The sequence below is a fragment of the Cuculus canorus genome, chromosome 7, assembly GCF_017976375.1.
Source record: "Cuculus canorus isolate bCucCan1 chromosome 7, bCucCan1.pri, whole genome shotgun sequence".
Taxonomy (NCBI): Eukaryota; Metazoa; Chordata; class Aves; order Cuculiformes; family Cuculidae; genus Cuculus; species Cuculus canorus.
In genome coordinates, this window is record NC_071407.1 from 32,786,663 (window position 1) to 32,800,840 (window position 14,178).

At 39.6% G+C, this 14,178-nt stretch overlaps 1 protein-coding gene across 1 annotated transcript in view; it reads right to left on the reverse strand.

Annotated features, from left to right (window-relative positions):
- Positions 1 to 809: 809 nt before the first annotated feature.
- TCERG1L (transcription elongation regulator 1 like) overlaps positions 810 to 14,178 on the reverse strand; it is a 104,446-nt gene continuing 91,077 nt past the window's right edge. The window contains 3 exon segments of the mRNA XM_054071777.1: positions 810 to 5,213; positions 7,405 to 7,523; positions 10,716 to 10,805. Coding sequence (XP_053927752.1) covers positions 5,057 to 5,213; positions 7,405 to 7,523; positions 10,716 to 10,805 — 366 coding nt within the window. The 3' untranslated portion in view covers positions 810 to 5,056.

Genomic DNA, 14,178 nt, shown 5'->3' on the forward strand with positions numbered 1-14,178 from the left:
CTCCTCCCTAGAAATAGCAAATTCAAGGCTGTTACAGTTTTATTGGCTTCCTCGGGACCACTTAGGGTCACTCTAGAATTTACAAAAAAAATAAAAAAGCAGCCTCTCAAACAGCTCCAGCCCCTATTCCCATTCTCAGAAATCCAGTATAATTTGAGCTTTTTCTACTTTTAACAGCCTGCTCATCATAGGCTGAGGAGAAACGAGCCCAGCACACTCATAGGAAAAAACCCAGGTTATCTCTTCTTGCCCAGCCCTGGCCCAGATGATTCCTACCTGGGGCTGTGACCAGGGCAGGGCAGGTTTAGAGCAGGCTCACCTGAGCTCACAAGCTGAGAAACAGCTGCAAGGAATTCTAATCCTTCATGGGATCAGGCTTGGTACTTACCTCCAGCTTAAAAGATGCGCAGGGTTGGGAAAGGCTAGGTGATCAGTTTGAGTGTTTCTTGCTACTAGAGTAAAAACTTCCCCATGTATAAGTTGGAGAACCTTTGGTAGTGGAGCTCAGAGGTGATCAAGTTGCTATAAACACACTAAGGTTAGAAAAATTGCACTGAGTTGGAGGAGGATGGAAGGGAGCGTGAGCCCTGGCAGTCTCCCACCCCTGCACCAGGGCAGTGACCTGAGATAAATGAATCACCCTTGTCTATCCACTCATGTCAGGTGATCCTGGGGACTTAAAAGATGGATTGCACTTGTTTTAATGTGACAGGCATTAGGAAACATGGGAATCCTGAGACCATTATTAAAATATATTTTTTACATTTTATTAAAAATAATTTGAACAACATAGTCACAATCCATCCAAGATGCTACATTATCTTGAAACACCTCCAGAAAAAAATTCTCTACTCAAGTCAGGAATAATTCAATTTTCCTCTTGGTTGTCCAGCTAAAGGGAAGCATGCCCTCACATAAGATGGTAAAAACAGTCCTGAAAATTAACTTCTAACTCATGAAAAACAGTGTTCTCTGATTCGTTTTTGTAAAGTTGTTCAGGTTAGGTAAACAGCATCTCCCACTACGCTACCTGCTCCTCTTCTTCTCCTTGGTGTCTTCCAGTGATGCAGGCTGCACCACTCTGGTCTGGCCGCTGCTGCACCATCTCACATAGCTGAGCTCCATTCAGAACTATTTTCAATGTGGTCTTCCCAATGATGCAATGGTAGGAAGGACTGTTTGTCTTTCTTATATCTTGGCTAAGACAATTCAAAGTGCGCACCCCAGCATACAAAAACTTAGACAGATGCCAGAAACTATATTATACTTCCTGAGAAAAATAACCATCTCTGACCGTTTAGTGGAGCCTACTGCTTTTTAAAGCTTCCTGAAGAAGCTCCAAGCTCTGCGTGTGCCTTATAAGTGAGCTGTGTGGATCAATGCTGCCTCCAAAGATGCACCCAACATACAGACGGTGCTCTGCAGCGGTGCTGGGGTGTTATGTAGGATTCCATAGGGGACGTCTCCTGGATTTATACAGCTATAATTTCCTAGCACCTACTATATGCTCTTCATGTATGATGGTCAGGCGTTTGTGGCCATCAGTCTTGTGTGATTTCCCAGGTCAGCCATGAAGTTATACCCAGTGAAACAGACTGAAATGGTGCAAAGCATTCCTTCACGTCCCTGGTTGCATCACGCAGGTGTTCCTTGGAGGAACACAACCAACCCAAGCATCAGGCCTCCTTTTTCTCAAAGACTTGCTGGATTTGGCATCAGGGATAGCCTCATTTTTCCAGTGACTGGAGCACAGACCCACCTCCACTCTAACTTCAAGAAAACCAGCCTTACCCAACCACCTGTAGGACAAACAGACAGACCTGGAGCTGAGCTTTTGAATCTATCAAAGGCACTTGCAACCTTCAAGGCCTTTCAGACTCTAGTTATCTTTTATGAAAGTAATATGATTATAATCAATAATAATTAGGATTCAAATATTAAAAGCTATTATGTGCTTTATACCATACCAATCCAAATAATAATGCGGTAAAGCAAAAAGCCCCTATGCCCATCTTGAACCATACCAAAGTAGTGACAGAAGGTTTTTCTTTGACATATGAGCCATGAATGGTAATTCCTTTATATTCGCAATTCTAATGCACGTATGGCAATTTTTATACGCGGTGAAAACTATATAAAAGGGATGTAATGGTTCCCCTCATCTCCTTGGATTTTTTGCATTATATACAGGATATACAAAAGCAGTTTAATTTTCTAAGCCCTGGCTCCGAGAACAGGCACTCCTGCTCGAGCATGTGGGGTGTCTCGGTCACACCCACCCCAGGACTGGGCACGCTGCATCTGCCCTCCACGCTCGCAAGAACATCGAGGAATCAAACCTACAGCAGGAGCAGCACCTCCACTACTACCTATAGCCAAAAGGAATAAATACAGCATCTATAACAAGGTGCTCTGTGATCTAAGTTAAAATCGAAATTTTCCTGTGTTTCTTATTGGTATTCGGGTTTCTCAGCTCAACAAAATCATTTTTCTATAAGAACAGGAGAAGGTAATGTGGTGGATGGGTTCTGCCATCATCTTAGGAAACTCCTGACGAATAGTATAAAGCAGTCACTCCAGATAGAGTAATTTTCCTCACATATTAATAAAAAGAGAGCAGAATGTTTTAACTTGAGACATCTGAAGTAAGACTATCATTTTTTAAGGGTACTTTGAAATGAATAGGCCATACAACTCTTATTTGGGATGAGATCATACGCTTCCACAAACTTGATGCACTCCTATGAAGGTATTTTACCTTGCTGAGTATCAGCATTTTATATATATATATATATATATATATATATATTATTCCACATATAACGTGCCTTAATATAAACTTCTGTTGTATCATGGGGCTAGTTGTGTTTATTCTTACATCTTAAATATGAGAAAATATAGCTGAACTTGGAGGCTTTCTAACAGATACAGATCACCACCGGCACTGATCACTTGTTGTTTGTCAGAGAATTTCACAAGAAAATTAGATTACCCAGTTGCTATCATACTTACATTGTGATGAGGATTTCTGACGTTGTCAGGAAACGCTAAAATCAAGGAGAATCCCCAGTACAATAATAACCCATTTTATTCATATTTGCAATAGGGGATGGCAGTATAGCGACTAGATATGCACATACATTTAAAATAGAAAACGACACAAGGAGTACAAGCCACCGAAACAGAAGAGCTTTCAGTCATAAAAGCAAGATCTCACTGATTTTTTTCTGCATCTTGCTTTTTCCTTTTGTTTTAACAGGAAAATGTGCAAGGCCTTATGAAAAACCCTGTGAAGTCTGTCTTCAGGTCTACTGCAAGACTTACATCTTTCTTCTGGGTGACTGCTGTCTAGTCCTACCACACATAACGAGTGAACAGCATTTGTTGGTCCATAATTCACGCAGAACTCCTGAGTCACACAGGGATGGGAGCAAACCAGGCTCATCCAGTGACGTAAAAATAATGGCTAAATAAGTTGTGAGTGGCTCTCACAAGCCATGTAAAATCAAATTGGATCTACCAGCATGCTAAGTAAAACCCTTGCAGAGATGAAACAAAACTGGCAGCACGTGTTTAACCTGGTAACTCCAACACAGCAACTTGTTTCCTTGCTCAAAGCAACAGCAACTTCGGGTCAGATCTTGCTCTCATAGAAATAAATGGCAATTTTTTCATTTAGAAGTTAGAAACTCCACATACTTTCTAAAACATATCTTAGGTGAAGTACTTGCTATTTAATTATTCTGAGTGCATTTTCCCAAAGCAGTATAAAATACCCCTTATTTCCTTCATTATAAAAAAAAAATATCCAGCATAAATCTAAAGAAAAATTACCATTATTTGGAGAAAATATTAAAATCATTCCTACCAAACAGAAATCTGTAAATTTAATGAGTGATAACTCAGAAGTTAGTTCAACTGAGAAAAAGATGATGATCATAAAGAGAAGACAGTGTGTGTTTCGTGCAGTATGAAGGAAGGGATATACTGACAGGTCGCTGTGCTGATTTACTCTAGCCATGATATCCTACCTTCACAGTCAGAGCAACTGTTTTGATCTCAGTATGCTCCGAACTCCAGTTGGTATTAGTGGAATTTGCACACAAATCACGAGTGGTAGGAACTCTGTGGTTATCTCCCTCTTAAGTAAAAACCATGAGAGCTTTATTATTCTAGCCAATATTTCCAAAAGTTTAGAAACTTAAAACCCCCTGAAGATTGACTTAAAATATTTATTAATTAAAAAAGTTAAATATTTATTTATACAAATATGATGAGAAAAATCTCATGCAGACTTTTCACATAAAGTAACATAATTGAAATCATATGGTGATGGATTTACAAAGTAGGTCCCTTCTAGTAACTCTGACAGAGGTGTTGCTATCGCCCATGTGCCTGAAAGCACCATTCACAGTAATTAAAAAGCTATTTCTGAAACTTAAGAGTTTGCCTGTGGAACATATGCCAAGATTTTCACACTCTTCACTAAGATTAACAATTAATATCATATTATTACTACGGAGAGAACAGGACAGAGATGTATGAACACTGGGTAATGAATTCCTGCATATACCACCGTACCTCTAACACTTTATGTTAATACATAAAGTTGACAAAAGATTGCTTTAGATAATTCCCCTAAATGATGGAAATATCTTGAGATTGTTATGGATGGCATCTGCTTCTGCTTAATTACAAATCTGCATTGGATTCATAACTTGTGTATATTACAAGTAATTTGCATAATTAAAACAATTAAGGAATTGACATATCATGGCAATTAGAAATGCATCAAACTCTGGATGTTGTACAAAAGAGAGCTTCAATATGAAACATTAATTATTTGAGAACGAAATATCCTTCAGATTCCTGCAGAACAACCTTCACAAATTCAATATAAGTTCAATGAACTCCCTTTGGAGAAAGTTTTTCTCAGGGATATCTGCTTCGTTGTCAAGCTGTTGCAAGTTTAACTCAGAACGCTCTAGCCTTCATTTGAATTTCTTACTGCAGTCACAGCATGGGCTTGTGTATTTATTGCCAGTTTCAGGATTTTTTATCTCATTTTCCGTAGCCTTATCCTGTTTTCTTTGTCCCTCTTCTTAAGAATAAGTATGAACTGATTGAAAAAATGCTCTTGGTCCTTCTTCTTCTGAACAAGCCGAAAACGCTGATCTCTTCCGTATTTCTCTGCAAACTCTTTAAAGGTTGTTCTGCCAAAAAAAAGAAACATTTTAAAGCTACAACTTTGTCAGTCCCCTCTCAGATTCTCTTGACCTGTATCTCACTTCACTTTTCACATATACACTAAAACCGGGTGTTCTGAGGAATATTTGACAGCAACGTGACAGTAACCCTCAGGAGAAGGGAGGAGAGACCATGACAGAACTGCGCTGGGTTTTTCACTCCTAGATCAGCTCGCAATGGTTAACTTCCACGGGTGACAGGGTCTAACTGCAAACAAACGCACTTTTGACTGTCAGTTGTACACCACATCTGATAAAATACTATGCTAGTTTGATCTTTACTGAAAATAGCAAAAAATTAATTGTAACTTTGAGTGATGGGCACAGTGCAATTGAAATCCACAGGGAGCACTGCCTGAGGATTTCATTGTCAGGTCCAGCATTTTCCAACACAAACATGATATCTAGAACAGAAACATTCACCGGTATTTTTGCCTGGACGCCACTGCTAATCCCAGTACGGGCCCATAGATCCAGGTCTGAGAGCAGCATGACTGGGTGCTATAACGGACCGGCATGAAAATTCACAGACCAGCAACAAGGGGTTTCTGTTTAAACTCCTGGACTTTTTACGTTTCAGAAGCATACATTCTTCTAGCAGCATTTTCTAGCTTAATTTTCTTCTAGGTTGCCTTCACAGCACCATGAGAAACGATGGGAATTAATGAAGGAGAGGAGAAAAGCGATAATGATAGGAAGGGCAGCAACTGTCCTGCTGTGCCCAGCCGGACCACCGGCAAAGCCTGGCAGGGCAGGCAGAGAGGTATCAGGCTCCCTGCAGCCCACACACCCTGCAGGACTCCCATGATGGCAGGAGGAGTCACAGACCTGGAGAAGATGGGTTGGCAGTTGGGCAGCCTGCCCCGAGAGGCAGCACAGCCCCAACTTGGGAAGTAAAGTCCTGTGTAACCTGGTACGACCCTGCCTGTATTTTAAACACAAGCTAATTATCCCTGTCAATCCAGAGAAGCATAGAAGAAGACCAGAGAAGCTCTGGTTTGTTGGTGTTTTCCTCGGCAACGCCAAGCCCGGCTACTTCATGTTCTGGAAGTTGTTCCTGGAGCCGGTGCCAGGGACACTACGCATTTTCTCTGTCTGCCCAACGCTCCGCATCACAGCTCTGCTTTGCTCATCCTGGCAATGGCTTCACGCAGTTCACTCTGCTCTGCCACATGATTTCGCAATACTTATTGTTGGCTAAATCAGGGCTCTAAATAACGTGGAGATTTGTAAGTCTCTTGGGTGAAGGTTTGTTTCCTTTTCATTGAAAATATTTTTGATTAATTTATCTTCGCATGTACTGAAATCGAGCCAGAGACTACGGCAGGCAGATGATTTTCTTTGATGCTGTGGTCCCCCAGTTAGCTCAACAAAAACATTAACTGGCGACATGTTCTCTGCCCTGTAGACCAGCAAGATTTTGTCCTTGCAAGCTGAAAACATCATTGCCCTGTGTTTGGCTGCTACACTAGCCCAGAATATTCCCAGTTTAGTGTTGTTTGTATCTACATGTCTAGGCAAGTAGTGCTGTACAATTACCTGCTTATTTTACTAGAGAAAACAGGTAATTTCTTAGTTCTAACAATTTAACTAGACTAATAAAATATAAATATCTTTATTTTCATATAACTTATAAATAAGCAAGTGCTATCCTAAGCACTGCTTTTGCTATTGTGCAGATTTGGATCTATAACCTAAAAATCAAAATTATCACGTTGAATGCTTTCTTTTAATTTAGTGATATGGCATTAATACTAAATTTGTTAAATTATGTTTCTCTTCCATCAAAAAACAAACCTAAATACAGCCTTTCACTAGTTACACGTGTATGGCTAACACAAATCAGATTTCACATTTGGGCACTGATTTTATATAACTAATATATATGTGTGTATGTTGTATAATTATAGAATATATTACACAATCATAAGGAGAGAAAGGAACAGAGAGAAAGATGACACGTTCAATTTCCCAGTAATATAAAAAAATATTGTGAAATACTAGGGAAGAAATGTTAACACAGCCCTGTAACACTAGACGTAAAAGTAAGCTACAAGGCTTGCTACTTGTATGCTCAGTCTTATGGTTTTCTGGGGCTGATAAGCACAGGCTAAATGAGAAAGCTTATCTTAACAAATCTTCATAAGGAATGCCATACCTTGGCGACAACTTGGATTCTTCAAGGAGCTTTTTAAATTCTTCTTTGGCTAACAACAATTTATTTTTCTTTTCTTTGTACTCTTCTCTGATCCTGGTCTTGACAAACTGTTCAAATATCTTTCCAAGAAAGGGAAACAAGATAGAGAATTCATTAACAAAGCCGTTATCATATTTATGCTTGATCAAAGGGCTGTCATTCTCAAGACTGCAGTTCTTATCCGCTGTCATTAATGGTCTACTCGGATGCAGCTGAACCTGCTTCATATAGCACTGATCATGTACTCTTACAATTCTCATAAAGTAAGTGCTGGAAAAAAAGGCGTAATTTGGACAGATAATGTCTTCATTCAAACATCAAGTAAAACATAAATGAAAATTCCCTGATTTCAGCATCTTGTTTGCATTTTCAGGCCTACAGCATTATTTCTGTATATCTGTACAAATGACAGCAGTTATTTAGTTTGAATCTTGCCTCTTTCCCAACTTGCTGGAATTCCTGAAAATGTCTATAATGCTAAACATCAATATTCTGTAAGTTATCCCCCAAAAAGCCTGAAGACGGTTCAATCAGTTGTCAAAAAATGCAAGCTTACACATGATTCTCCATACATACACACCCAAAAGCTTTAATATGTCTAGAAGGGATGACAACCTTCCTCTACCAATATTTGGCAGGAAAAAAATGCAGCAGCGTGCTCAGCATCAGGATTTTCCATTTTCTTGAAAAGGAGTTAAGGACTTGATTATGTCACAAAAATCTGCCAAGTGCTTTAATCACATTTTTAATACCAAAAATCTGGCCCTGCTGGCTTCACACTCTACAAAGTTGCCCACTAAGTTATCGAATAAAAGAAATTGCGACTCAGGATGCTATTAGCTTTCCACAATCTCTGTCCTTTCCACCACAAATTACATACATTAAATATGATTAGTATGGGTACTACCACGGGTGCTTTCTCATCAGCCGTGTGGATGCACAGGTACAAATTCACATTTTATGAAAGTTAAAGTAACCAAATTACAACCCGTACTTAGTATGGAATGTGGAAAAGGGAAGAAATAGCACTGGAAATGTAAACATAAAAAAATGGCCTGAAAGCAGTACTACGAAAAAGCTTGGAAATCTAAATATATTATACCGTATGCAAATGCGTAAGTTGAGTGTAAGAGGAGATGAAAGAATCAAACAAGTAACATAGGTGACACTGTTAATTCTTGCTTTTCTGGTGTAAGTGAAGCTATCATGAAAGTAATAAATCAAAATTAACAAGAGAGCTCACAATCTAATACAGTTACACCTTCATCCTTCACTGTTCCTTGCTTAAATGTAGTAGCACATTTCAACTCTTAAAAACCTACTGGAAAACACTGGTAAGTAAGTGGAGAAAACTGCTGATGTTCAATAGCAAATTGTTTTGGTCCTTGGCCAGTGTAAGGACAACACCGACAGCAGAGTCTGTACTCCTCAAACCCACCTCAACACAAGCTGAAGACAAGAGGAATTTCCCTCAGACGCTTGAGATCACAGTCAAGACACTTTCCCTGCTCTTTCCAACCTACCTGCCTGAATATGGAGAGGAGCAAACTGCAGTACACCCAGCCATGCTCAGGAACTCATTTATTCTTTCATTCATTCATTCCCTCCTTTATTCATGCATTCCTCATTTTCATTGTGAGCCACTTTTCACCTCTAACTCCCTCCAACGTAAAGTCATTTGCATAATTTAAGAAGTGCTCAGACACTCGCTATTCACGTCACACAGTCAGCACCCCTGAAGGTAAATGTTTCCATAAACCTAAATAATGTCTTTTTCTAATTTGTGTCACACTTCAAGAAGTACCTTCATTAAATCGGGCATCTACTCTTGTCCGAGTCTAACTTTCTTTTTGAACTACTCGTTAGAGAAAAACAGGATCTAATTAAATGGAATGACTCATAATGAACGTTTAGAGGTCTTAAATTCAAGCATAGTATCTAAAATATATTACACACTTGGCATATGCTCCCAAGCTTACTTTCATTCTAACTCTATTTTGCAGAAGACCAACTGATGATAAATCTCCTCCCCCTGGCTCTGAAACTGAATTACTGCCCCTCACAGGGCCAACCTCTACCTGACCACGGGTTTCTACTTACAGGACTGCCAACTACTTGCTTTTCATAACTCCTTCCTTGAGTATTATATACGCCCTATAAATGAGGTTCCCGTCAGCAGATAATGTGCTTCAAGCGCATTATAATATGTGTATTCATTATGTATTTTTTATTATAGCATCTCCAAGGCTGATAAAATGAAAGAAGAAATATATATTGATTGACTGCTCAATATTTAGGTTTTGTTCTTGCCAAGTCTCTGAAATAAATACAAAGCTTCCTGCTTAGTCCCTTATGTAGAAATATTTTCCATTCTAGCAGTTTCTTTTACCTTTTCACTCCTATATTTCTTTATTATTTTATTTTGCTTTTTTTTCTTAGGAAAGAAAATATTGGAAAGGTAGTAAATGAAGATGTATGTACCCCGTCCCTGGGAAGCCCTCTGGAGAACCACATGACAATATGGCTCCCGGTACAATGGAATCGGAATAAGTACATTTTTCATCATGTTTACTTAAAATTGGACAATTCCATATTCAACATTCTTCCTTCTCTAGGATGACAGAAGACTGGTAGGGAAGAGAAATAACTACAGAATAGAAGCATTCACCTTCTCCACAACATCTTTGAATCTCTCCTAAATTTTTAGACTACTCTGCAGCCCTAGTGTTAATTAATGCCCAAAAAAACAAGGCAGCAAAAAGTCCACTTCACTTGGCAGCTCGTCAGAAAAGCTAAACCCATTCAAAGAGATACCAGCATAGCCACAGTGCTCTACCCATTTACGTCTAACAAGTTTAGTTATTGCAAAATAGACCAGTAAATACTGCCAAACTCCTAGAAAATATTCTAAGTCATAAAAATGAAGTAGTGTCTCCATAATATTTAAATAATTCAGAGTGGAAACATTCCCTTATGGCCATTTCCCTTTCTACAACCCAGTTTACCAGACCCAGTAGGAGATGTCCCTACAACACAAGAGACTGTAACTCATCTCCACCTGCAAACCCACTTGTTCCCACTTGCTTTTCATAGGAGACAGCACTTTCTTATGAGCAGAGCCGAAAATCTCACTCTGACCGAAAAAGTCAAAAAAGAAATTTTAATTTTATGCAATTCTTTTTTATCCCACCATGACAATTGCTCTGTTATTATGGTTACTTTGGGAGATGTCAATGCTGCCAATCAGAAGCTATGCTGGAGACAGTGCTCACCTGTTTACGTTCTTCTGAATTCAGTAGAAGGTAGCGTGGATCAAATACTATTTTATGTAATTCTTTTTCCCACGTAGAAAATGCTGAAACCTGTGAAGAACACAAACGCAGCTGCATTAAGGAATTTCAATAAGGATGTCAAAGAAGAAAATGTTCCAAGGTGAAGCAAAAGAGTAGTTCAGAAAGCTAATGAACCCTCTAAAGGATGCCTCAGAGCAGTCGGAAGTTGAATTTTAATCTGTTTCTGGCAATGCTCTGGTCGCCCCCACACCATTAGTATTGATTTGCTCTAGGACATCTCAGTGAGTATCTGGGAGATGCTCATTCCACGTTTTTGATGGAAAGAATCTGTAGCAGAAAGGAAAATACCGTTTTATTATCCTCATCCTCTTTGTACAACAGAAGCATCAATTTCCATTTAAGCGATGATCTCAGCTTTAACTCTACTCCTCTCCAAAACTTAAATTATAGCCCAAATGAGGCTGTCAATGCATGGACACACCGAAGAACTAACAGCAAAAACTCCTTCAAGGCACCATGTCTTTGTAGTAAATGTGCTACTTCCCTCCAACAGCAGGTCTGTCACCTTTCCAATTTGAAGATCCATCTCTCCAGCTGAATCCATCTCTCTGAGGTGGGACCATGGGCGACTACCCAAGCCCCAGGCATCGCTCACACTCCTGCAGCCACATCACATGAAAATATCACGCTGCAGAGTTTCTCCTGTCTTCCCCAAAACCTCCTTATGGTGAGTAGGCTCTAAGGACCACCGTGTATCTAAGCAGGTCTCTCACTTGCCCAGTCTCCTATGCCTGGAGCTTTTAGGAAGCCACCTTCTGGCAGTGCAAGGCTGAAATCCCCAGCTTGATTTAATTATTTAATATTTAACAATTAAAACAATTAACAATAGGAAAAACTGGAAATGGGAAAAGTAAAGTGCGTATGAATGGACTGTGTTTCCTTTTAGAGCAGTTAGAAACTAGAAGATCCAAAGTTCAGGCTAACTTTCCAGGTGCACAGTGACTCTAAACGCTCCGCTTCCTGCAGCTTGCGGTTTGCTCTCCACGGCCATGCAGGTGGCAAAGTCCTGAGGTTTGGAGTTTTCCCTCACCAGAAAGACGAGCAGCTCAGGGTAATTTATCATGTAATCATTCCAATTACTTCATTTCACATAGTGAAGACATACCTAAATTAAGTGTTCACTACGGATGTTTATAATTTACTTCTAGCTACGCGTCATACACCATTCAGGATACTCATTTGGGGGCTCTGCAAATGCATATAAAATATTAATATTCTGACTAATCTTCCAATGTATATTTTATTGTGGTTGTCTTCCCCACTACGGGACTTCAACCAGGGAATACATATACAGGGATAGTTGGGGATACATCTCTTCTCACAATATATGATGCTTTTTTGTGGCCTAATATCACCACAGAGAAAAAAAAAGAGAGAACTGAGCTTGCCGTGGATTTTTCTAGTTGTTCTCATCTCACACTTAACCAGCGTTAAGCACAGGGGAAAAACTGAGACTGGAGGTGAGGATTATGAATCCCAGCCTCTTTTCTTTCTCCCCAGTATTAAGCAGGTAAAATCTTGATAAATAATTTCATTTTAAATCCTTCAAAACGTCTTGTTTCACTGGCACCATCCTAGCAAAGAGAAGAATATCCTAGGAATGCAGACTGGACAATTTGAATATTATGAAGCCAGGATATTTTTACATTGGAAAACTCGCTACAAAATAGTGCTGTTGTCTTGGAGCTACATCAAAATCACATTTTACTTTTAAAATGCTACAAGGAATAAACATTTGTTGATATAATTTATGTAGAAAGATTGAAAACTATGCTGAAGAACTCTATCTAGTTCAAGCTCTTTGTAATGCCATCAAGTAACTCCTTGAAAAATAATAGCATTACAAGGAAATGGCAGGAGATGTTCACTTAAATAATCAGTTTAAAATAACACTAATGGCCTCATTGCATTTCAAGAAATGCCAACCAGCTAGCGCTAACCAGCGGCTTCTCTGGACATTTAAAAATGCTTAGGGCAAAAGCAAAGTAACCTATCATCTATGCATTTTTAAATAATAGAGAAACCAAACAGTAAATTCCCTGAATTTCTTATTTTTATAAGCAGTTTGAATCTTATACTGGAAACACTCCAGGAATCCTATTATAGACTATCCCTAATGCTTTCAAATTTTGACTTATTGCCCCCTGATTTAAAATACGCCAGCAGAAGTCTTCAAACAGTATTCATTTATGGCACTTCTGCATTTTTTAAGCATAAATAACAAAATGCATTAATAAAGAAGGTCTGGCACAGAGATAATTTACTGTTCGGCTTCTGAAGCTCTAATTATCTACCTTTAAAGTCTGCTGATTACTAGTGATAAATTTTATAGGCTTTACTGCCTAACAAGGGACACTTTTTTTTTCTTTACAGAAATTACATGAAGTTCTATAGAATACATATTCGCAGAGTACTGCAAAGGATACAAAATCTGCATGCACTGCTCCACTATACACCCATCTACAGGATCAGGGCATGCATTATGCTTTTTAATTCCATTCATGCTCAGAATCATCCGTCCTCTGGAAGGTGCGACACTGAGAGATGAACTTTTGCAGAGGTGATTTTATGGATATAAATAAGGTTATCCAAAATCCCTCAGATTGATGGTAGTCTTTTGTGGTCAGTTCAGCACACGTTTGGGAGTGCTGCCTCAGAAAACAGAAGTCAGGCTGAAGCTCTTTACAAAACCAGTGAGCAGATGCTATTACGTGATCTGTAATTCATAGTTCACTGACGGTTATGAGGCTCATAGCACTGATGGGTTTTGTCTGTAAATTGAATTTATGCTTCATCTATGAACTCGTAATCTTGATTAGGTTGAGGTAAAACGGCTGCAATAACTCCGAGCCCTCCACTAACCTGTATGAGCACTACATCTGCCAGGTCTGTGGGAGGGAACGATGCTTCAAGTGCTCTCACCTGGGTGGCCATGGAGGGGCCACTTCTTCTCGTCCCTGTTCAACCCAAAGCCCTGAGCATCTCATGATCCTACACCTCAGCTTCAACTGGAACCACCAGCTCTTCTCAAGGAAGTCTAAGGACAGTTAGGGAAGTCCAGGGAAAAGGGCATGTTCTCCTGAGATTCCAGTACATCCTTTCCTAACAGACTGGGCAGATTTCAGGTAGCCAGTAAGAGAATTTGGCTTCTCACTGGTGGGATCATTGGAGCTGGCAGTGGTGAAACCTCCCCCACGCTGAAAAATAAAAGCCAACAGCTTGCCAGGAATGTTTCTGAGCCTGCTGCTATCTTTCAGGTGATACAGACAAAATATCTTTTGTCCTTTGTTCATCACGTAATAAACACTTCTGTGTTGTGGGTAGGGGCACCCAGGTTACTGTGTGGCTATGGTCTCCATGCCCCGCTGAGCCACTGCTCTGT